At 32.1% G+C, this 26,275-nt stretch overlaps 1 protein-coding gene and 1 pseudogene across 19 annotated transcripts; both read right to left on the bottom strand.

The window, feature by feature from the left end:
• Positions 1-7,389: 7,389 nt before the first annotated feature.
• On the bottom strand, positions 7,390-19,003 carry LOC117908344 (annotated as a pseudogene).
• LOC117908080 (putative disease resistance protein RGA3) lies at positions 8,494-24,911 on the bottom strand. Of its 19 annotated transcripts, XM_034821743.1 has the most exons (15): positions 24,857-24,911; positions 21,089-24,745; positions 20,831-20,937; positions 20,556-20,749; positions 19,314-19,578; positions 18,914-19,021; positions 16,937-17,110; positions 16,654-16,749; positions 12,680-12,803; positions 12,040-12,092; positions 11,378-11,437; positions 11,211-11,285; positions 9,595-9,678; positions 8,763-9,012; positions 8,498-8,585 (listed from the first exon to the last, which is right to left on the bottom strand). In XM_034821743.1, the coding sequence occupies exons 2-3, from the start codon at positions 24,725-24,727 to the stop codon at positions 20,902-20,904; spliced, it is 3,675 nt and encodes a 1,224-aa protein (XP_034677634.1). In that variant the 5' UTR covers positions 24,728-24,745; positions 24,857-24,911; the 3' UTR covers positions 8,498-8,585; positions 8,763-9,012; positions 9,595-9,678; positions 11,211-11,285; positions 11,378-11,437; positions 12,040-12,092; positions 12,680-12,803; positions 16,654-16,749; positions 16,937-17,110; positions 18,914-19,021; positions 19,314-19,578; positions 20,556-20,749; positions 20,831-20,901. The 19 variants fall into 19 exon arrangements, with proteins under 19 accessions (XP_034677640.1, XP_034677634.1, XP_034677635.1 ...); XM_034821749.1 differs by lacking the exon at positions 12,680-12,803 and having other exon boundaries at positions 8,494-8,582; XM_034821744.1 differs by lacking the exon at positions 12,040-12,092.
• Between the last annotated feature and the right edge of the window lie 1,364 nt (positions 24,912-26,275).

Genomic DNA, 26,275 nt, shown 5'->3' with positions numbered 1-26,275 from the left:
CTGAGATTCACATTGCACTTGTTGCATTGTAATCTATCAATAGTACATATGATGAGATTATGGATCATATCAGAATTAAAATTTGGACAATATAATAGTACTAAAAGAACTAGAAAATCATTATCCATCATAAAGGCAATTGTAAGCATCTTTAAAAGTATAGGAGTAGCATCCCTATATTGTGAAAGTGATCTACTCTATATTCTTTCACATCAAACATAGAAGTTGTTTATTTTTCCAACAAATAATCAAATAAGAATTTATTATTTGAAATCCACTATAGAAAATGATTAACATTGGGCTTGAATAATAATTTTCAATAGTTGAAACCTTCAAACAAATAATTTATATCAATGTTAAAAATATCATTATAATATGCTAGAAAGAGGATAAATATGCCCATAAATGTTTAAATAAATCTATAGAACTCTTATATAGATACTTGCAATATAAGTGCTAAATTAATCAAGGTAAACGTCCTCATTAGTGTCATACAAAAATTTCAGGTATAAGTACAAAAACTACTAAAATACTTGACCCATGAACTCCAATCGCAAAACTTGTGATGCTTTTGTAGCTTGATGATGCTTTGGTACAAATAAAAGCAATATATACAATATTATAAACAAATTGTAGAAGTCATTAAAAAATTGGTTGTAAAGAATAGATGATAACAAATATATATGCTGGACAATGCAAATAAAATTAAGATATCAAAGATAGAAAGAACGTTAAACTTAAGTTAACTCCTATACTATACATCCACAATCTACAACATTCAATATGAATCTCCAAAACATAACTGGTGCTTTGCAATCCTCATTGTTATAGCTTTTCACATTGGCTTGGTAGTGATAGCATCTAGAAAATATACTTCTTAATCTTCTTTTGTTTTTGTTTTCAAAACATGCTGAACCAATTGTAGAATAACTTTATCAATTTAGCATATAAGTACCTGTTAATGATTGCAAACATGATTCGACACACAATTGTCAACTCAATTTTTTTAAAAATAAAGATAACAAATGTGAATAGTGGTAACACAATTACTTTATGAAAGAGTTGTAAAATGATATATAGTGTCAAGTTGTTAGATTATTAAGTTTGGTTACCACTAACATATTGAAGCTCCTTTTAAAGAGACTTCACCCACCATTTACAACTTGTCAATATTAGTCTCCAAGACATAATTTAATTTTTGAAATCCTCATTGTTATAGCTTTTCATATTGGCTTGGTAGTGATTACATCTAGAAAGATATACTTATTAATCTTTTCTTTTGTTTTTGTTTTCTAACTATGTTGAAACAATTGTAAAATAACTTTATCAATTTAGCATATAAGTACCTATTAATGATTGTAAGCATGATTTGACACACAATTACCAATTCAATTTTTTTTTAAATAAAGATAGAAAATGTGAATAGAGGTAACATAATTACTTTATGAAATAGTAGCAAAATAATATATAGTGACAAATTGTTAGATTAAGTTAGGAAACTGCTAACATGTTGAAGCTCCTTGTATACTTCATTTGATATTGTAAAAATTATAAATATATAGAACCTACACATATGTGAATACTCTAAGACTTTATGCTAAAAAATTCAATTGATTATGACATGCATATATATGCTAGCAAAAATATTGGGCTTTGAATGTTTTCAATGTGCATAAATTTATGGTCAAAAGAAGGGAGGAAAATGGAAATGAAGAAGATATTTTTTGTTTCATTATAAATCCTTTAGATGCAAATTCAATGACATAGATATCAATCGAGGATATGATATCAGTAACCCAATTGATGTTACTTATTTTGTGAATGGTCCTCCACTTTAACGTGTCTTAAAGTTTTTCAAATTGGGTTCAAGTACCTTTAGAAATAGAAAGAATGATACTTTGATTACCTTGAACAAAAATGGAGAAAAACAAAAAGGATTTGAGAAGAAAATTGAGTGAACGGTTATACCAATTAAGTAGTATATGCTTCTTATTCAACTTATTATTCTATTGCACATGAGAATAAAAAAAAATCATTATTGCAAATAAAGTTGAAATTCTTTTTAATAACTCAATTAAAAAAATATAAACAATAAAGGGATGAAAAAAAAAAGATAGGAATTATAAACCTGATTAATGAAGGTTGTATATAAGCTTGAGCTTGTAAGTTGGAGATGCAGTTGAGCCAACTTTAATTTTCCCATATCCTTCAAAGATGAAAAACTTGTGAGCATTTGTCTCTAGAATAGTGAACAATGGTTAACCAAGACTAAATATTATTATCTTGGTATTAGCCATAGTACTAAATTGAATTCAATATGATAATTGTTTAAGCTAAGTATCTTTACAATCAATAATTTATTATTGCAAGCATGATACTAAATAGCATTACCAATATTTGATTTCTTTTAATAAAAAAACCTAATTAACTATTCACTTCTAAGTATATCCATCAATATAATAAAGAAAGAGTAAAAATGAAAGAGTAGAGAGAATACTATTCATGCAAGCATGTTCACCATTGTGGCATGACAAGTAAGAAATTCTTGCCTAGTTGATTACAAAAAAATAAACATGAAGTAACAAATGGAAAGAGAGCAAACTCGAAATATTTTGCAAAAGACTCACCTCAATTAAAGAAGAGTTGATTCCTCTACACAATACCTAGTACAAAGACAAACTTTTCTTAATTAATCAATTTCTTTATGTGCATTTTCTAATATCTTCCATGCTTTCTTGGTAGTGCATGGTTGCATTTGGAAATTTTCCAAATATGCCTTTATCTATTACTTGATAGGTAAGGGTAAGAGCTTTTTTCTTCCTTTTTTTTTCCTTATACCTTTCAAAAAATTACTTTGATTTTAGAATAGTGTTTTTATGTCACGACTCCTTGTTTATGGCCTTCCTTTACAACCTTTTCATACATCTTGTGAATCAAGTAAAGTCTTCCTCTTCATACTCCAATTATTGTAAGTTTTCTTATTGAGCTAAAGAACTTATAAAAAATATATCATACTTGTAATCTTTTTCTTACAACCCAATTTATTCAAGTGATAGAGTTGATAACACATAAATCCATAGAGAGAAATAAGTAATAGAGAAAAATCAAGAAACTGATATTATTCCACTCTTGTTCAACTATCACACTAACTCTTTTTTTTTTCATGGACACCTTTACCTAACAAATAGAGATTCCTAATAACAAAAAGTATAAAAAATAACTTGTAGGACTTATGTATAAACATATAATTAAATCAACCACTCAAATTTGTAAATATTCTAATTGACTTTTAGAAAACTAAATCAAATCCTAATAATTGGGAACTTCCTAAACTCAAGGTTCCTTTCTAACCAGTTTTGAATGTAAATAAAGATAAGCAAAAATATGCCATGGAGCCAAGTAATTGTATTTATTGGGTTGGATGGTGGGAAATGTGGAAAGGGAATGTTGAAGTGTTCCAAAAATAGATTTCAATTGATGATGAAACCAATTCTTATTTCAATTTTAGATAAGAAATTGACTTGAAAAATGTTAGGAAATAAACCTCCCAATAGACCAAATTAATAAAGCGAATTAAAAAAATATGGAAATAATAATAAAATAGAGCAAACAAAACAACACACAAAATTTACATGGTTCACCCAAAACAAGCTACATCCACAAAATTGTTGTAGATCTTCACTATAAGGAGAAAAATAACCACAAGTGTATACGAGCATTGAATCCTCAGATCCCAAATCCCAATTACACTCGAGAGAATAATAATTCTCTAATTCTTAAGAGAAGCTCAGTTTTCACTCAAAGAATTAGACCACTCTTTTTCTTTCAATTACGGGATAAATAGAATGAGGAGATGAGACCTCTATTTATAAGCTCCTAGTAGATCTTCACGTTTTGTTCTTTGCCATAGCTTTCCATTTCCTGAAAACATCACAAACTTCTATTTTCTTTTTTAGAAAATAAACCCATACTTTCCTAGTATAGTCGTTAATGAAGGTGATGTAGCACAATGAGCCTCCAATAGATGAAACTAATGATGACCCCCACATGTCTATGTGAACCAGCTCTAACTTCTCTACTTTGGATGGCTTGCCAATCTTTGAGAAATTAAACAATTTCTATTTGCTGAATATACAATCCTCACATAGACCGACATCTACTAATTTTAGATTTGATAGCTTCGTCTTTGAAACAAAAACCTTCATCCCTTTCTTGCTTATATGATTGAGTCTCTAGTGCCAGATTTTTTACTTCTCATCTGATTCTGCAACAGTAACAATATTCTCCATGCTAGAAGTAACATAGAGAGTACCGTTCTTCTTTCCATGAGCTATGACCATAGCTCCCTTGGTGATATTTCATTCGCTCCTTATCAAGTTAATCCATAAAGATTATTTATTTAGTTTTAACTAGGAATAAATATCACGTCTTTCAACTTCCACATAGTCCATTTGGTAGCTTCACTTGAATATCGTTTTTTCTCGTAATCTTCAAGGTCTCAACATCAGCTAGGTCAACCTTCCCGAAATCACCACTGATGTAGTTCTCCATGATTTAGTAATAAGAGGTGCAGTGATACAATGCCCCCGAATCCAAAATCTAGGATTCAACTAGACTATTGACACTTAAGATTAGAGCATTGTCAGTATCTTCAGCCATGTCAAAGAGAGTCGCCATAAGACCGTCGTGGTCTTTTTCTTTGCTATGTTGAAAGTGACATTATGAGATAACGTTAATCGGATAACTCTAAGTGCCTGCCTATAGAGTAGAGGCCACTCTTCATTCTTCATATCGGTTGGCTTTTCTCCTAAAAAAAATGCAATTGAATGTCATTCTAATACATATATTCTTCAATTTGCATTTTCTAGAAGCTAAAATATTCATCATTGAACTTCTCAATTATGATGCTCTTTCCTTCGTTTGCTACCATCAATCTCACTCAAATCTGGTTCTTTAGGACTTCTCTGCAAAAATTATACTTTTTACAGTACCTCTGTACTTGCAAAAAATTATAGAGAAACTTCCACCCAAAGCTTTAAACTAGTAAAAAAGTTCTCAGGAAAGACTAGAAGGATTACAACAATCCCACTTAAAACCTAGTCTCCTTAGATATAAATAAAAGTTCCTAAGAAAGACTAGAGGGGTCACAATTGTCCTCTTAAATTCCAACCTCCTTAGACTACCACTAAGCTCCTAAAACACCGTAGAATGTGCCGCTTTGATACCAGTTGTTAAGAAATAAACTTCCCAAAAGACTAGAGTAATGAAGCAAATAAAAAAAGAGTAGAAATAATAACAAAATAGAGCAGACAAAACAAAACACAAAATTTATGTGGTCCACCCAAAATAGGCTACATCCATAAAGCTGTTATAGATCTTCATTATAAGGAAAAAAATAACCACAAGTGTTTATAAGCACTCATTCATCACAATCCATATCCTGATTACACCGAAGAGAATAATAATCCTCTAATTCTCAAGAGAACCTCACTTTTTCACTTAAAAAGTTAGACCACTCTTTTTCTTTCAATTCTGGGATAAATAGAATGAGGAGCGGAAACCTTTATTTATAGACTCCTTATACCATCGGGTTTCTATGTAAATCACATGCTATTGCCAAAATATAAGTCATTCAAATTTGGCCATATCCACAATTTCCTCATCCTAACATTCTTTATATATATATATATATATATATATATATATATATATATCATACATGCACACACACAACTGTGAGATTTGTCATGTGCATTCCTAGTCCTTAAAAAATCAAAGACTCCACCTCCAATAAAAAATGATTTGGAGTTCTTAGTCCAATGATAGAAATTGAAATTTCCAATTTATAGAAAAGAGAGAAATTGGAGTTTTGATTTGATAGGAAAAAAGAGAAAAAAAAAAACATATTTTGATTAAAATCAATTTAAAAATCAATTTGAAGTTTAAGTTTAAGCACCATTTCGATTTTTCATAGTAAAAATTGAGGTCATGCTTTGAAAATAGTTTTCTATTATCTAAAATATAAAAAAAATAAGAAAGTACGTTTGACAACTAGAAAACAGAAAAAAAAAAAAAAAAAAAAAAAAGCTTTTAAATAGAAAATACGAAAGAACATCTTTTAGTTATTTTTGTTTCTTTTTACTTCTTTGTAGAGTTGTTTTAAAAATCATTATACAATTATGGAGAATGATTAAAAATAAAGCAATATATATGAAAAATATTTTTAAAATATATTTAAAAAATAGGAAACAAGTTAAAAACATTTTAGGTTCTCAAACAAACTTATGTACTATAAAATATTAGAGAATAATTTTCAAAAGCTATTATCAAGAAATGTTTTTCCAAACTATTTTCTAAAACACTTCTAAAAAGAGACTAAAATTTTGGATTTGGTCCCTCTAAAATTGATTTGAAAGAGAAAACATATCACTCTAAGTCTCATCTACTTGCACATTATCTGAGGCTCTCCAAATTATATAGACCAAAGACAATATTTTAATACTTGGAGAATGTACTTTATTATTTATCCAAAATAAGTGTAGTTTCTCCTATACGTATAGTTATTAGATTTTGATAAATTTTTTATCAATGGATTTTTTTCATTTATCGTATCAAAATAAAATTTATAACATAATTAAACTATATTAAGGTAGACTATATACGATATTTTACAATTAATTCCTTATAGAAAAAGGTTTGCCTATAAAATAAGAAAAGTTGTTAGGATTATCTCTATACATATTTTCATTAGGTCATGAGGAGAAAAAAGTAATAAGATAAAAATAGACATGAGAAGTTTATAAGTAGGTAGAAATTTGAAAAAGAATGAGACATTTTGTGGGGTGAAAGTCCATGGATCAAAGTGTAAATACAAAAAGCGGAGAAATATGGGATGTTTTTAGGATCTTAAATAGTTTGATATATATTTTTTTCTATCCTCTCAAACAATAAATCGTATGAATGAATTAATATCTTCATGTCCTTGCACTAATATGTTGGTGTTCAAGCTTCCAACTACCCAAAAAGCATTATCAACTCTCCGCTAATGCTACAGCTTCCACATGCCATCTTAAAGGGGCGTGATAAAACTAATATTACTCAGTCATCTCCAAACAACAAACACATATGACAGAAAACCATTCAAGATCCATTATGTTGCCGTTTCCAAGAGCATTTCTTCTTTACATTTAATTCAAATCCCAAAATACGCTCCTTGAGACAATTACAACTTCAATATTTTCTCAGTTCTTGCCATTTATTACTATTGTCTTTATCATTCGTAGTTTTTCTCGAAGTCATTAGTACATTAGTTCGATTACCAACCATCAAGCATTTCCAACACACCAGATACCAATCTATAGTTTTTTCTTGGTTGTAGTAATCCAAAGATAAAATTTCAAATAATGCACTCCAAAGGAATGTTAATTCACTTGACTGCATTTTCTCATCCAAACTGCATTAACATTAAATAATTTACATTAAGATTATTCTTTGGAGCTTCAATTTGTAGTATAGCAGCTCACTCCTTCTCCAAACTTGGATGCCTATGTAAAAAAAAGACTAAATAGACATTTGTTTTTTCTCATGGGATCAAACTGCACATACCTTCCATAATAGCCGAGTATCGTATCATTGTAGTTTATTCACCAATAAAATAGCAGACGCGTAAGCATGAAGAGGTAGCTGTATAATAGAAGCAGTACAATTTGTTCAGACTTTGGAAGAAGATTAAGCATCTTAAGCACAAGTCCTTGGAAGTTGCTTGCCCAGTAGATTTGGCTTAATGTTCTTGCATTATGACATGGCAGGGCCTTCATTTCCGCTGTATTTCAAGTTGATGTCACCAAGCTTGACGTCTTGGCATGGTACTCCCTGGCTGCAAACAAGCTTGACAGCAACCTGAGTTGAGGTAGTGCCCCGGATGTTTCTGAAGCTAACATTGCTGAGCTTAATGCGTGATGGACTCTGAAAACAATGGAAAGTTAAGTTCCAAACCAATAAAAATGAAGGGAAAAAGAGGGAAAATAAGCAATAAAAATGGGAATTTCCATTTCCTTTAGAAGTACCTTTAAGTTGCATTGGTTATGGGGGCAGTACTTTTGATATGTTATTATGGGATTGTCAACATTATTCATGACAATATCTTCAAGATGCATTTCAGAGGCAGTGCCTTGATAAGAGACGCAGGCCATGTCTTCACTCTCACGCCATTCTGGGTGTTGGTGAAAATGCAGTTCTTGACACTAATGCCAACCACAGGTTCTTCATTGGGGTACTTTCCTAAACTTCCCACGCAGATGCCATGGCCAAGTCCGTAGGTTACTCTTTGGATATTAATTTGCTCACTGCCATCACCAATTGAGACACAATCATCTCCGGTTTCTATGGTTGAATCGGAGATATATGGATCCCTGAGGAACGTCCAATGTGAATTCCATCTGTGTTAAGGCTATCTTCTGGTGCACTAATTGCAACGTTGTAGAAAGTCAAATTCCTGCACCCCAAAAGATATGAAACTGTTTGCTGTCTCTTGATGTTATGTCCTTGACCATGCTATTGGTGATGAAGTTGAACCTCAGATTCTGCTATAGATATTTCAAGTTCAAAAAAGAGACACCAAAGCTTATACTGTTAGTGTCCTCATTATGCACACAAACTGAAAGAATTACATAAGATATATATACACACACACACATAAACTTCCAATGGGAAGTTGGTTGCAATATGCAGAACTAGGGCATTTCTGCTCCATACAGTTTTACCTTGGCCATCAAAAACTCCACCACCAGACAATATGAACTGGTCAATTTGTTGGAAAGCAATCCAACCACCTTCAGCCTTGAACTTGCTGGTATCCACAGAGGCTTTCACAGTGCCTTGGACAATGAAATTGATAGGAGTCTTGCAAGGGCCTCCAATGGTTATTTACCCCATGGCATATGTCCCATCTGGAATCATAACTGTACTCGTCACAGGCAACGCACAAGCATCTCCCCAAGCTTTAAGTAAGGCCTAAGAAAACATTCCATAGTGAACCCATTAAGCAAAAAATCAAGTTTTACGTCTTACAAATATTATAATTGCATTGCCCTCACTTGGGTAATATCAGTGTTTCCATCAACCTTATCACCATATTTGGTAACATAAAAAATGGTATCACCAGACGCTTCTGCATCAGATGCTAGCAATAGTAGAAGAGACGTTGCTATGATATTCAATTTTAGGTCAATCTTTGCCTTGTCCCTCTCTTCTGCTTTGTTTGGTAAAACTTGTAAGCAATTAACAATGGTGAAACGTCATACTTCTCAAGCCATTTTATTGTGTAATTGGAGAAGCTCAAGACTAATAAAACCTTTAACCAATTGTTAGCTAATCATGTTTTATAGTTTCAATTAGGTTGGGATGTTTTAACTTCCCTCCTATTATTAGCCTTCACCTTCTTAAACTTTACGTGGCAAACTCTTATTCATTTATTCAGTTTTTCTTTTTCTTTTTTAACCAAACACAACCTCTCAATGCATGACTAAGTGAAAAGATATTAAGTGCAAAGAATATTTCCTAATTATAGAGAAAATTATCTTATCAACAACTTACAAGTAATTGTGAAGGTTGAGAAGCATGCTACATTAGACTTGTGGTGGGTACTCTATAATGGTGCTTTTGTAGCTTCGTGATGTTCTGGTACAAATAAAAACAAATATATAAATTATAAACATATCATAGATGTCCTTAAAAAATTGGTTATAAAGAATAAATGATAACTAACATATCAAAGATAGAATGATCAACTCAAACTAACTCCTATACTATACATCCACAATCTACAACTTTCAATATGAATCTCCAAAACATAACTGAAGCTTATATCCTCATTGCTATAGCTTTTCACATGGGCTTGGTAGTGATTACATCTAGAAAGATATGCTTATTAATTTTTTTTTTCGAATATATTGAAACAATTGTAAAATAACTTTATCAATTTAGCATATAAGTACCTATTAATGATTGTAAGCATGATTTGACACACAATTACTAATTAAATTTTTTTTTTTAAATAAGGATAGAAAATATGAATAGAGAAAACACAATTACTTTATGGAAGAGTTGCAAAATGATATATAATACCAAATTGTTAGATTATTAAGTTAGGTAACGGCTAACATGTTGAAGCTCTTTTTAAAGAGACTTCACATTCGGGATAAGGTCCATATACTTTATTTGATGTTGTAAAAAGTATAAATATATAGAACGTATAGATATGTGAATACTCTAAGACCTTATGCTAAAAAATTCAATACATTATGACATGCATATATATACTAGCAAATATATTGGGCTCTGAATTATGATAGCAATAGATTATTGTGATTATGACATGCATATATATGCTAGCAATAGATTATGATATGCACATAAATTATGATAAAAAAATGGAAATGAAGAAGATATTTATTTTCATCATAAATCCTTTAGATGCAAATGCAATGGCATAGATGTCAATCGAGGATATGATATCAATAACCCAACTGTAGTTATTACTTGTTTTGGGAATGGTTCTCCACTTGAACTTGTCTTAAAGTTTTTCAAGTTGGGTACAAGTACCTTTAGAAATAGAAATAATGATACTTTGATTTCCTTGAACAAAAATGGTGAAAAACAAAAAAAAAAAAAGAGAAGAGAATTGACTAAACGGTTATATCAATTAAGTAGTGTATGCTTCTTATTCAACTTATTATTCTACTGCACATAAGAACAATAATAAAAAATAAAAAAAAATCAGTCTCGCAAATAAGGTTTAATTTTTTTTTTGAACAAATCAACTCAAAAATTATATACAACAAAGAGATGAAAAAAAAAAAAGAGATAGGAATTATAAACTTGAACAATAAAGGTTATATAAATGGATGCTATAAGGAGCTTGTAAGTTGGTGATGTAGTTAAGCCAGCCTTTCCCATATCCTTCAAAGATGCAAAATTTGTGAGCACTTGTCTCTAAAATAGTGAATAATGGTCAACCGAAACTAAATTTTATCCTTTTGGCATTAGCCATAGTACTAAATTGATTTCAATATAATAATTGATAAAGCCAAGTATCTTTACAATCAATAATTGATTATTACAAGTCGCCATTGTGGCATGACAAGTAAGAAACTCTTGCTTGGTTGATTACAAAAAATAGATATGAAGCAACAAATGGAAAGAAAACTAACCTGAAATATTTTGCAAAAGGTTCTCCTCAATTAAAGAAGGCTTGATTCGTCTACACAATACCAATGCATTACCTTCTAATATAAAAGGAGTATGAGATAAACAAAAATCTCAACTTTGGAAAATTATTGATAACTAATTTAAAAAGATAGTAGCAAGATGTCCAAACCATGTCAAATTAAATGCTTCTTCCAACTTTCTAGACAAATATAGAACTTGACAATTTCCCCTGCAAATAATAGTGAAGCCATGAATTCCATTTAAGGGCATGTTTTAAAAACAATATTTCGGGAGATCAGTAGTGAATAAAATTACATAATGGAAGAAAATGTTGATTTTTTTTTCCTTACTGAAGTTCAACTTAGGCTTCAATAGTAGTTTTGAAGAGTTGAAACTCATAGACAATCACCATTCACAAGTCTACTAAATGTCATTGAAGCTTGGAAAATAGACCATATACATAAAGCATGAATCTCAAGTAATGTCCAACTAAACTTCATAATTAAATTTCCAAATTACTTAAAGAAAGCAATATCAGACCAATGATACTTGTGTTGTTGTCAAGATTAATGGTCATTTCTCACATTCAAAAATGAAATTTGAAAACATTAAATTATATAAAATAATGAAACATTTTATAAATATGAATACATGAAGTATATTAGTGGTAGCATTAGAGGTATGTTATTGAAATATAACAATAATAGGTTGGACATTTCACGCATGATATAATTGTTAAAAAGTCATTGAAGTCAATTACCAAGATGAAATAGGAATGATTATCATAGTTATTATAGCAATCAAATAATGACAATAAGATTAATTAATCACCTGAATTGAAATCCAACAAAGCACCTAAGCACCAAAGTGAGAATCATCAAACCCTATTAACATCAAATGTTTCAGCTCCAAGGTACTTAAAGATTACCTGATAACTAAACATCTATTATGAATTGTATATCATGCAATTAGCATGTTGTTCTATTATCTATAAGAATAAAAAGATAAGATTTATAAATACTATACACCACTTTCTTAGAAATTGATGGCCATGTAATAGACCATAAAAACATAAAAGGTTAAAAATTGGTTGGAAACGAAAAGTTGAATGATAAAGACATTATATATGAACCTTGGATGATGACTATAGAGGGCAAAGAAAAGAGAGTATGATACAAGTGCATTAAGCGTTTCCCTTGGCACTAGCCCTAGGTAGTTTGTCAACAATAGGCTGAGCATAGACTATATTTAGCATCTTCACCATCACCATTTGTGCATTAACTTGAAAAATATTGTATCTGTCATTAAGTGCTTAGTTTAAAATTTTTCCAAACATATAGAAAGCATGCATGGACCAAGAAGATCATTTAAGAAAACATGTTTAATTTCTTAACCTATTTTTAGGAATGGGAATGAGGATGCTACAAATTGTCTTCTAATGAAAATAAAGATGATGAGAAAAACTTATTACCATCATTTTTGTTTGTGTACTCCAAGGTGTTTTAATTCAAACATGAAGAAGCTTGAGATCAGGAAGGTGAATAGATTGACAAACGATTTAGTAAGATGTGTTCCTCACTTAATTTGTTGGTATCCTATTACATATGGGAAAAAAAAATCATCTCCAAATAGACTAACAATTTTTAACAAATTAAATAGAAAGTAATCAATTAAAAATCAAAAGTTTTTAACACATGTAAATATAAGCATATAGCATATGGAAAGCAAATAATGTGATTTTTTTTTCTTGATATGTCTTAATTCATTTGAGAATCAAGAAATAGAATTGTACAAAAGGAAGAACATCGATAGAATATTGATTGTAAAATAATTAAAAAAAATAAAGCCAACAAAAATAGGAGAAAGGTAGGATTACTAACATGAAACATATAATAAATGACACACTTGAATTAAGGAGACCATGAGTAGTTTATCAATCAACCATGCTTAGGCCAATCTTCACTTTTTCCTTTTGGCATTCTTAATAAGTGGTACGAGTATTAGATTATGAGTTTCTATAAAGTGCTTGTGGGTCCTTTCTAGTAGTGATTTCAATTCAGGGCATTCAATAATTTGAAGTTGCCTATCCAATCTAACAAAGTTGCAAAACCATGGTACTTAAACTTCTTAGAATTTCCAAAATGGTTACATGTTGAAACACCAATTGTATTGACAACTTCTAAAGCTTCAAGGGCAGTGAGGCACTAAAGCACTTGAATCAAAGACATTATGCTACCACACTTATAAATTTTCAACAACTTAGAGAGAAGTTAGGTGTGGCAGCAATCAAGAAAGACAATGATCTATGAAAAATCGTCATTTTCCACTTTTGCTTTAACTTGGCAACAAGTACATTTGCAGTGAAATAATTAATACACATGATAAGTAAGAAAACAATATTACAGAAAATAGAACATAATGCTCTTAACACATTGATAGTAAAATAAAAATATAGCATTCAAAAATAGGAAAAATGTTGGAATTGCAAGCAACACACCTAATTTGAAAGAGAGTAGAAATTTTGAATGCTATTAGATTCTTAAGCCATGTAATAGATTTGAATTTCTCAGACACCGAGAAATGTTTGTGCCAAGGGATAATCATGAGCTTCTTGAGCAAGGTGAAATATGTTATGAAATAATAGTTCAATCGAGCCTAACATTTTTCCCAAACTCTTACAATGCAAGACTTAAAGTAATATGATCAATTTGGTCTTTAATTACTAATTAATTGAATATGCAAACTTTTCAAATTAATCATCTAAGTCCTTTTGATCTATATGCTAATACATACCAGAATTACCAAGTAGAATGTAAACAAAGCATGTTGATAAAAACAAAACCATAACAAATGAGAAGAAAGGTTGGGATTTCAAACTTGAACTAACTCTATATTAGTCCAATCTTCGCCCAAATATCAATATTTAGGATTGAAGATTGTTAGGAATTTGAAGCTAATCCAAACTATGGTAATCACCCTAGAGGGGGGGGAGAGGTAAATAGGGTGATGGTCGCTTTTTCACAAATTTAAACTATGCAAAAATAAGAGACAATTATACACAAATATATAATAAACAAAATAAACACAATTGCATATAATTTAAAAGAGTTAGGGAAGAGAGAGTGCAAACACAAGAGTTTATAGTGGTTCGGCACTTCCTTGCCTACGTCCACTCTCCTCAACCTCCTAACCGAGTGAGGGTTCCACTATCTTGAAGCTTCAAATAAGCTTCCAATCTCTTTACAATTGGATTATGATTCCAATTCACCCTCTTGGACTTTTGGCTCCAAGCACCCTTTACACTTCTCAAGAGTTATCCCGCTCTTGAACAACTTCTCAAGTGATACCACTCACTTGAGAAAATTCCTCTCAAAGATATACAAAGATTGATTTCACAAAAATCCTAGTAATAGAACTTTAGGCTCAAAGATACAAGAAAAATTAGGATTGAATGGTGCACTAAAGATATGCAAGTTATAAACAATGGTGCACTCAATAACACTCTTCCAAGGCTCAAATATATTCAAGACTGATTTGGGAAGGTTAAGCTTTTGAAACAATGAAGATTGGAGCCTTTTTTATAAAAGAAAAAAGTCAAACTAGCCGTTTAGGGTTCGACCGGTCGAGCTAGGGGTCAATTGGTTCACTAACCATTAGGGAAAGTGACCGTTGGGCCTCAATTGGACCTCAACCGAACCTTAACCGGACCTCAACTGGACCTCAACCGATTGAGGTTCAACCTTGACCTGGAAGAGAAGGCCACTATGAGAGAGAAAAACTTTTTGGCCTCTCTCAACCAATCCTTGATCGGACGAGCACAACCGGTCGACCGGTTGAACTGGTTGAGCCATTTTTTGGCTCAACACCCAACCTTTTTCAACTTAAAACCTTTTAACACAAGTTTTAAAATCATTTAACACAAGGTTTTAGTTGAAAACATGAAATTATCCAATTCTTAAGATATTTAAAACAATATTACTCTTGGATGATTTTGGTGCATAAATAAAGAATGAAATGCATAAAAGTCCTAGTGCACCAACAACCTTACAAAGAGATCTTATGAAGCTTTGGTCTTGAAAAACTCTTCTCTTTGAGGTGGTCTTCTTTTTCATGATTTCTCATTTGACTTGATTTGTCTTTGTGATTGCCACTTTGGAAATCGTCTTGCCTAATCACACTTGAAATATGATCATTAGTTCTAAACCTTGTTTTGTTGTCATCAAGATCAAGATTAACCAAACCTTGGTTTCACAAGATTATTGGGCCAATCTTCACCTATTTCTCTTCGAAGTATTTCTAATAGACATTGACAATAAAAGATCATGAATCTCTATTAGGATATGAGTGAACCAATCTCTTCTGACAGTGATGTGAATTCAAGGTAGCTATTAATTTTACCTAATCACACTTGAAATATGATCATTAGTTCTAAACCTTGTTTTGTTGTCATCAAAATCAAGATTAACCAAACCTTGGTTTCACAAAGATTATTGGGCCAATCTTCACCTATTTCTCTTCGAAGTATTTCTAATAGACATTGACAATAAAAGATCATGAATCTCTATTGGGATATGAGTGAACCAATCTCTTCTGACAGTGATGTGAATTCAAGGTAGCTATTAATTTTAGGGTATGTAAGTGAAGTGATGATGCCTATCAAGTTTGGTAATGTTGCCAAAATAGAGCCCCGAATTGTGAGTGTCAATTGAGGTTTGGGTGAACCATCTAGTCTGTAAGTAGTGTAAGGCTACTTATCAAGTTTGTTCAATCTTTCCAAACCATAACAGTCTCCAATTGTGAGTGCCCATAGGGTGCTGAGGACACATGTTTTTAAGTAGTGATGCTAGTTTAGGACAACTACAAATTTGAAGGTGTTTTTAAGTGAAGATAGGTTGCCTATCAAGTCCAATAATGTTGCCAAACAAGAATTGTCCCAAACTATAGCTATCTGTAGAGTGCTGAGTGAACTCATCTTGTGGCAGTGATGTTAGTTAATAACACAGATGAATTTTATGTTGTGTGAGTAAGTTGAGGCTGCCTATCTAGTGTACTAATGTTGCTAAACCTAAACAAGGCATAATTGAGAGAGTTTGAAGCATAGTAACATGTTGAAACGACTCAATTGGGAAAGATGTTATGTTATTTATGTCAATTCAAGGCAGCAATCTGAAAGCTCAATGTGACATCAAAGTACTACCATAGAGAGAGTTCCTTACTTTCCGGTTACTTTTGAGAAGTTGAAACCACATCACTATTCAACTTTGCTTTGACTTGACAATAATTATATTTTTAATAAAATAATTAGCCTAATAACGCTCTTAAATGTATAGAATGCAAGCAAGACGTAACAAAGGCACACATTGATTATAACCATTAAAGTAAATACACTAGCAATTTATGTAGTCTTCAAGAGGAGTAAGTGGGTTAGAATTGCAAACAACATACCTAAATTTAATAGAAACCAGAAGTTCTGAGCACAATCAAATGTCTTAGCCATCTTGAAAATATGAATAATCAAAAGCTTTTTAAGCAAGGTGAAATCTACAAGAAAATATTAAAATCAAATTCAATAATTTCCCAAACGCGAGAATGAAAAAACTTTGAGGTAACAGTGGAAAAGGTATACATTATATGCACAAACATATATAAACACAGATAAGAGGGAAGGAAAGCGGTGTAAAACTAAAATGAAGTTATCAAAAGCAATAAGAGTGATTGGAGCATGAACCTGAAGTACATTATAGATGGCATAATCAAAGAGCCCATCAGCTCTTAATGAATTAGAAGTCCATTTCTACTCCATATCAGGAATATGAGAATGCTTAGCGGCACATCCTTCTAGCAGTGATTCAAATTCAGGGTAGACAATGATTTGGAACTCATTAATAAATCTAAAGGCCCCCTGAAAGAGACAACAACTCAAGCTTTTAAGTCCTTAGGATTTACATGCCAACCTCATCCTTACTATGTAGCAAATGAAGCTTTCTGCAATATTTATTCTAAGGTCTCAAGAGTGATAAAATGTAGAATTTGTTGATATAGAGACCTAGTTTAAAGAACCCTCAATTCAACTTCTCAAGGAAGTCAGTGCCCAATCCCCATAGTCATCCCTTTCTGTATTGATTAGAGAACATTATATTTGCAATAAAATTGCTAGTCTAACAAGATTTTGAAACATGAAGCATGCAAACACAAAATAACTTGAACAATATAGTTATTAGGCTACCTACTGATTAACACAATGACAAGCATGATTTCTAAAAATAAAAAATAAAAAATCAGCTAAATTATGATATATAACAATAATAATAAGTTTATTGTTAGTGATATTTTTAAAAATAATGAAAAACACAATTGATACACACAAAGCAAATACAAGGGAAGTAGTATAGAAATGTTTTGCTCTACAAGTTGCATCTTTCTCCATCTAGTTGCTGTCTTGTTACATAAAAAAATTAAGAAATATAATTACATATTGTATGATGCTCTCAACAAATAAATAGTAAGGAGATTACTTAAAACATAAGGAAAAAGTGTCTTTTTTGCTTTAACCATCCAATAGATATGAATTTCTGGGTCATGAGAAAATTTTAGGTCAATCTAAAACTTTTTGTAGTGATAGAGGAATGGAAGAATGTAGGCACTCATTTTAAGATGGACTAGGGAATAATCACAAACTTCTAAAGTGAAGTGAAATTTGCAAAATAAATAATAATAATAATAATAATAATAATAATAATAAATTCAACTTTTGAATGTAAAATTTAAATCAATTTGATTAGTTTAGCCTTCAATTATCAAATGATTTGAAGAGAAAAATTTTCAAACTTACTTGTTTAAGCATTTTATCAAATGCATAAGGTGTAAATATAAATAAATAAAAAATTAGTTTTGCTTTATATGCTAAATGCAATTACAATAAACTTTTGCTTAACGACATGGATGCTATTATTTTAGGAACAATGTGCTTGATGGCTGTCAAAATTTTTTTACCCTTACTTGTAAAAAGAATACTAATGTCTTATTTTCATTTAATCTAGTTCTTTATTCTATTATCTACAAGAATTTTTAGCTTTTGTTAATAGATGACTGGAATATTGCATGGATGTAGAAAGAAAGAAAAATTAGTTAGCACCTATCTTGTGGAAACCAAAAATTTATGAACCTTAAGATCACCTAAGACACTAGTTATCCTAGGGAATTCCCTTTTAATCATGTTGACAAATAAGGTGCACTAGTAATAGTATAGAAACAGTGATATATTCTGATATATTGAGAATGTTGCATTAGTTTCTTTTCACCTTGTCATGGTGTGAATGGTTCCAGGTGTTACCTAAGAGGTGGAAGCAAATCAATGAAAAAGGATTTCAAGTGATTAAATATTTCCTCGGGCTTCTCTATAATAAAAGTATGCTTTATGTTATTGATGATCACAAGTTGGGCCTTCTCACTCAAAATGCTTGAATGCAGTAACAATCTCAATAGTGAGAAAGACATAAGCTAGTGTTTGTATTGTTGTAGGCATGTAGGCAAGTGATACAAGTTTACCTTTTCAATTTGTAAGCTAGTTCTACTGGGAATGTCATATCTTGGTCTCCCCAAATTATTAAGGTAGGTTGCATAACAAGTAAAGGCGAATTGTAACATAACAAAGATGACATAAGTAGAATTCATGGATTGTAAACTGGATGAATCCAAATTCAACCTGTGGGATCTTGGGCAGCTTTGAAAGTTTTCGATCTTTAGGAATGTCTAGGATCAAATCTTTCTTCTCTTCTGCAAACTCTATGCACATTACCTGTCAGTCTTATGTCTGCATTAGAAAACGAATATATCCAATAACTAATAATAATAATAATAATAATAAACTTGAATTTTAATCACTCAACTGTGATCAAATTTTGTGAACAGTTAAAAATGATATTTTGAATTATTCTAAAAAGAAAAAAAAAACCACCAAAGAAAATGTGATATCCAAACAACTTCAATGAAATTATTGAGCAAGCAAGAAAATCTAATATCAAAAGAAAATCAATAGAAATAATATCAAATGGATATTGAATAAAAATGAACTCATCAGAAAATGAGAATGGAGGATTTTGTACCTGACATGGTTCTTCGTATTGACAAAACCTTCACTAAGTGTGGCCCTCTGTATTCTTGGGCAAGTATTGACCTATTTCCCTTTGGTATCTTGCAAGTAGGTGCATATAATGAAAGATTTTTCGTCTGGAACACATCTATTCTGAAGTGACGTCAATTTAGTGCAGTCACCAATAGGAAGGTCTATAAGCGAGTTGAAGTTGCCTTTCCAGTGTAGTAATGTTGCGAAACAAGAGCAATGTTCAATTTGAGTTTGGACCATATCATCTGTGCATCCAATAGACAAAGACTTCAATGAATAAGTAAAGACAAAACATTGATTGAGATAGCACCTCAACTCAATAAGAGATGTGAGGTTGTCTATTTAATTTGATGAAGTTGCTAAAGTATAACATTTAGGTTATGCTTGGTTCCTGAAAAGTACTAAGAAAAAAAATGCTAAGAAGGAAAATGATTTTCTCATATTTGGTTGTCCTATGAAAAATATCAAAGAAAATAAAACATAATTAAGATTGATTATAAATTTATACATTTTCAAATTATTTAATCTTTATATCTAAGAGTTAAAATAAGTGAAATGAATTTGAAGTAAAATATAAAAATAATTTATTGACTTCCACTTTTTTTTTTCCTTCCATTGTTCCTTTCTATTTTTTTCCCTCACATTTTCCCTCAAATTTTCAAGAAACCGAAGAGCCTTAATGATTTTTAAAAAAATATTTGGAATGGTAACATGATAAATCCAACCCCATACTCATTATCTAACAAAAGCTACTAAACTACAACATAGATGAAGTACCGAATTCATTAACACCATTCTCTATTTTGCATTTATTTGACAATTATTTCTCTAATAAAACAGTTAGACTTTATCAATGGCTAAATTGAAACTAATTTTTGTATCAGGCATCTAGTAAATACAAATATTTGGACCATGTGAAATCTTCAAGCCAATCCAAAGTTGTTTCCTATCGGGATCCTCTGGGCATTAGGCCAATGGTAAGCTTCTTAGGAAAGGTGGACTCTATGACCAATACTATTTTTATTAGAGCTCAGTATTTCCTCAAACTCTTAGGATGTAAAACACTCAAGTAAAATCCTAACTTACTGAAGTAAGCATTTAATCAAACAAGTAAGGTGCAAATACAAAGAACCACCAAAACAAATGAAAACAGACCATTTTAAATGTAAGATAATACAAATGAAGTAACCAAAAATGAGAAGAAAAGTTAGGGATTTCAGACCTGAAAGGCATTCTGTATCAGTTCAATCTTCATGGATGTATGATATCAATATGTGCGATATGAGCAATCTTGGGTTAGTCTTCACCTTTCCTCTTAAGTGTGAACAGATCCAGATTGTTAAGTGTCTGCAGGTTTTTGAGGGAACATATCTTCTGCCAGTGATGTCAATTCAGGGCAGCCATGAATTCCAAGCTCTGTAAGTGAGGTGAGGTTATCTATCAAATGTAGTAATATTCCAAACACAAAACAACGTTTAAGATTGAGAGTTATCATACCAGACCTCAGTATTTCCTCAAACTCTTAGAATGTACAACTCCAAGTAAAATGATTAGTTTAGTGCACAGCATCAGAAAATGTTGTCAAGCTCGAAAATTCCTTCAAGCTGGGAAATTTTTTCAAAGTTATTGATGTGAGCATTTAAACAAACATATGAGTTGCCAACATAAAAGAATTACCAGAGACAAAATGAAAATATATCATTCTGATTCTAAAATAATAAAAATGGGAAGAAAGGTTAGGGATTTCGGACCTACCCTCACTTTCATAAAGAAATCACACTTGAAACGAACATGTGGGATATGAGCAATCTTGGCCCGGTCTTGACCTGTTTCCTTCTTGTATCTTTCCTCTAGGTGTGGATAATCACAGAAATAAAATGTCTGCAGTTTTTTAAGGGAATAGATCTCTTCTGGCAGTGATGTCAATTCAGAGCAGTCATAAATAATAAGTTCCGTAAGCGAGGAAAGGCTGCCCATCCAGTGTAGTAATGTTGCCAAACCAGAGCACTTAACAATGGAGAGAGTTTCGAGAGTGGAAACATATTGAAGCGGCTCCTCTGAGAGAGATATCATACAATCAATCTCCTGTATTCGCAGAGACTTCAATGAAGAAGCAGAGACAAACATTAACTGCCTCAGTACCTCTGCTCTGACTCCACGCAGGACTAGTTTCTCAAGACGAGGTAATGAAGCCACATTGAAGGATGCCAAGTTAGGGCATTTTCCAATCTTTAATTGAGAAGGACAAGGAGATAAGGGCAGTTCCAAGGATTGCAAGTTAGGACACTCACGGATCTGTAACGTTACCAAGCCAGAAACATGTTGAAGTAGCTCCTTCGGGAGAGATATCATATCATTTATGCTTTCAATATACAGAGACTTCAACGAAGAAGAAGCAGAGACAGACATTATCTGCCATATCACACCATATCTAACTGTGAACAGAGATAGTGTCTCAAGAGAAGGTAATGAAGCCACTTTGAAGGATGCCAAGTTAGGGCATTTTTTGATATCTAATTGAGAAAGACAAAGAGATGACGGCAGTTCTATGGATGTCAAGTTTGGGCAATCATCTATCGTTAATTGAGAAAGAGAAGGAGATGAATGCAGTTCCAAGGATGCCAAGTCATGGCAATTACTGATCTTTAATTGAGAAAGATGAGGAGATGAATGCAGTTCCAAGGATGCCAAGCTATGGCAATTACTGATCTCTAATTGAGAAAGATGAGGAGATGAATGCAGTTCCAAGGATGCCAAGTTATGGCAATTTCTGATCTCTAATTGAGAAAGATGAGAAAATGAAGGACGTTGCTCTGCTAGTAAGTCCATCCTCCACAATTCCTTCAACTTCAGCATGTTAGAGAGTTCAAGCGATTCAAGAGATGGGAAGAATGGCGTTGCTGATGAACCCTCATTCAACTGCACCACTTCTTTCATATCATCAAGCTTCAAAGACTTGAGAGAAGGGAGTTGAGAAAAGGGTGGCAGAATTTTGCATCTTGAACATCCTGAAACCTCGATTTCAATTAGGTGGGGAAGCAGGGAACCCAACCCATCATTCATCATCCAACTTGGAAACTCCGTACCTCCATAACCTTCTATAAAGATATCCTTTAGGTGTGGGTGTGGTTGAAGGCCTTCCATCACTGACTTATCACCCTCATCCCCCCCATCTTGGCCCAACCGTTCCCATTTCAATCTCAAGGACTGAAGATATTGTTTTCCTTTCAAAATTTCTCCCCTGGATACCAGTTCAACATCCCTCACATTTTGAAGATTACTTATGCATAACCCTCCTCTTAGTTGATTAAGGCCTTTCAATTCACTCAAGCTTCCAATTTTGTGATTCTTTAACCACCCTATGTCATTCCCAACCACAAACAATGGTAGACTTTGAAGTAAAGTCAACTTGCCGATTCCATGTGGCATATGAGTCAAGTCATAGCACCTATTATTCTCCAAGTGTCTCAGATTGATCAATTCTCCTATATTGTCTGGAATTCTTTTTAAACTGTCACACCATATGAGTTTTAGTGTTTGCAAATTCTTTAACCTTGTAATTGCATTTGGAAGTACCTTAAAATCATTGTAGGAAAGATCAAGATACCTTAAATGACTCAATTTGCCTAAACACTTTGGCACCTTCTCTACATTCATACCATTTAAACTCAATGCACGTAAACACATAAAACTTGGAAAATTTGAATTTACAATTGTACAATCTTTATAAAAATCTTCACAAAGGTTCAGAAAGGTCCTTATGGGTTTTCCCTTTAGAGCCTTTATCATGGGATTTACCTCTTCAAAAAATGATACATGACGAGCTTCTTCTGCAATCTTATTTACATAACTTGTTAAAACAAGGATCTCAGATCCTACAATTGATTGTGCAAGATCATGTATAAAGTGATGCATTTTACAACTTAATGTATCATTAAAATCATCTTTTTTAACCTCTTCCAACAATGACCTTGACAATAATTCTTTGAAATATTGATCTCCTATATCCTCTAATTGCTCATTCCCATTTGTAGATTGAATGTAACCTTGTGCAATCCATAATTGTACCAACATTTTTTTCTCAATTTCATAGTCTTTTGGAAATAAAGCACAATATGTAAAACATTGTTTCAAATGTGTTGGCAAATTATCATAACTTAGTTTCAACACCTGTAGAACATTATCATTTCCATGTGGAAGTGATAAAAAATTTTCATTCCTTTGAATAGACAACCATTTGGACAAGTCTGATTTAAACTGCATTAATGTTCTCCCTAAAGTGTTGATGATGAGTGGAACTCCATTACACATGTTTACAATTTCTTTTCCAACTTTTATGATCTCAGGATTCACTGTATTCGTCTGTCCTCCAAATGTGATGTTTGAAAATAAATTCCAAGACTCATCTTTGTCTAGACCTTCTAACTTAATACGAACAGTATTATTTCCCATAAATGAAACCTCAGCGTTCCGGGTGGTCACTACAATTTTACTCCCTTTAGCACCAACCTCCAATAGAGTTCTCACTTTCTCCCAATTTTCACTTTCATTGTTCCAGGCATCATCTAGTACTAGCAAGTACTTCTTTTGACTTATTTGTTTGTGAAGCTCATTTTTCAAATCATCCAATGACGGACTTTGTGAACTTTTATCACCCTCATCATTTTTAGATTTTGACAACTTTTTTAGCAGCGCACTTTCACCAAAACCCTCACCAGATTCATCTGAAACGCAAACCCATTTCTTAAACTCAAAATGTTTTTTCACTCTTTCATCGTCGTATACCAATTGAGCAAGAGTGGTCTTACCCAATCCCCCGATGCCAACTATAGCAACAATGAAAACATTTTCTTTGTCAGGCGACACCAACAATTTTACTAGGTCTTCTTTTTCTGCATTTCTTGGATTAAGATTAGATGAATGTGGGGATGAGTGGGTCTCTCTCCCTATATTCTTTGCCCGTGGGTGAATTGTGCTTCGTGGAATAGCATTCAACAGAAAGATATCCTTTTTTATTTCATCAAGTGCTTCTTTGATATCATCGACTCTCCCACTCATTTGGAAACGAAATGCAACCTGATTTGAGGACGAGAAGAAGTGACTCACCTGCCTGACGAGCCCTCCTCGCTGCAACCGGTTGGTTGCAAAGTCATCCAACAAGTCATCTACATCATACACAACGCCCTTGAGCCTCTTCACCCAATCTTTCACTGCATGGCTTTTCTCCAGGTGATCCTCAGCATCCAGAAGAACAGCTTTGAGGGTGCCCAGTGTCCCCTCAAGCTTCCTCAGCTCCGTTCGAACACCATACATGGATCCCATTTTTTGAACAACTGAGGATCCTAAACTGCTCAAAACATTCTCCACGACGCTGAATGGAATTTGTTCCGCCATTTTTTTGAAGAACAAAAGCTGCACAAGGCCAAGAAAATATGGTAAAATAATGACAAATAGAGAGAATTGCAAGAGAGATTACTGGACAAAGTGGTGATGAATAAGGTTCGTGAGGATGATGGAACTCACAACGTAGTAGGAAAAAGTGATCTTTTGCTCTGCACACCTTCTCAAAATGGTTGGATACTTGAGAGAATTGTGAGAGATTAGAGAACGAAGTACGAGATATATATGGGGCGGACGGGATAGGTTAAGTCACATGGGTACTGATTAATGTTATCGATTAGGTGGACAAGTCAACAAGCCAGGGCCCAGGCCATTCAAGTTGTAATTAAAAACTCTGGACATAGTGGGCCCAGGTGATAGGGTCTTGGCTCTCCTAAATTTATATCACTGCTGAAATTTGAAATTTTGGTGTAATTTAGGTCGGGTTCTGGCTCTTGTTGCCCTTTCAAAATGGTTGGATTCTTGCTCAAAAATCTCATATAAAAGAGCGTGATATTTTTTTTGTGAAAGCTGTCCTATCATTTTCAATGAAGTTTCAATGCAAAAATCCCAATAAAGAAAAAAAAAAAAAAAAAAAAAAACTGATCATAAAGAATCTGCATGATGAATTATATATATCACGTGGGTTTGAGATGTGACACTACATCAAAAAGTAATTGTGAGGGAGATAGGCCAACGAAGAGTGGGTCCTTGTTCTTACACCTTTTTGAAAGGATTAGATTTTTCATGATTCTAATCTATAAAGGAATGACCCCTCAATAATACAGAATGATTCAAAGAAAAAGAGAATGCAAAAGATCAATTCAACATGATAAGAGTTGGGAAGACTAGCGTAATTGACATTCATTGAATCACATCTAGAAAAAAAAATATCAATAAAGTAGAGGGATTGATAGACAGATGAATTTTTTTTAAAGGTTTTAAGTTTTTAGAATTTAGGTCAAAATATATATATATATATATATATATATATATATAATGGATTTTAAGTTCTTTTTTCACGATTAAAATATCGATAAATACGGATATATCTGTATTTGGATTTTAAGGATATATTAGAAATATCAAAAAAATATCGATGAATATTTTTACATAAATATCGATGAGACAAAAATTATTCAAAATTGATGGAAATACTTAGAAAAATTCAAAGAATGATAAAATAAGCAATAATATAGATATTAAAGTTATTTTATAAATGTAATTGATATAAATATGGTCAAAGAAAAAAATATCGATAAACAGTTTACAATACTTGAATTTTAAAAATAGAAAATATGAATTTTGGAATTGTACACTTAAAAAGTTATAATTGAGTTAAAAAATATTTGATTTTATTAAATAAAAATAATTTACACATAAACATAATATATATGACATTACAATAGTCCTTAATACCAAAATGAAGATCGATGTGGTTTCATCATATTGTTAGATGAAAGGAGTTCATCTTGTTGAAAACAATCTTCATACTAGGACATGAAGTTTAGATAGTATTGATTGTAAGTATGAACATATCATGTATAAATGAAATAAATATAA

The sequence above is a fragment of the Vitis riparia genome, chromosome 19 (assembly GCF_004353265.1).
Source record: "Vitis riparia cultivar Riparia Gloire de Montpellier isolate 1030 chromosome 19, EGFV_Vit.rip_1.0, whole genome shotgun sequence".
In the NCBI taxonomy this organism is placed as follows: Eukaryota; Viridiplantae; Streptophyta; class Magnoliopsida; order Vitales; family Vitaceae; genus Vitis; species Vitis riparia.
The sequence above is the reverse complement of the archived record's forward strand: the minus strand, read 5'-3'. Positions and strand labels throughout refer to the sequence as shown.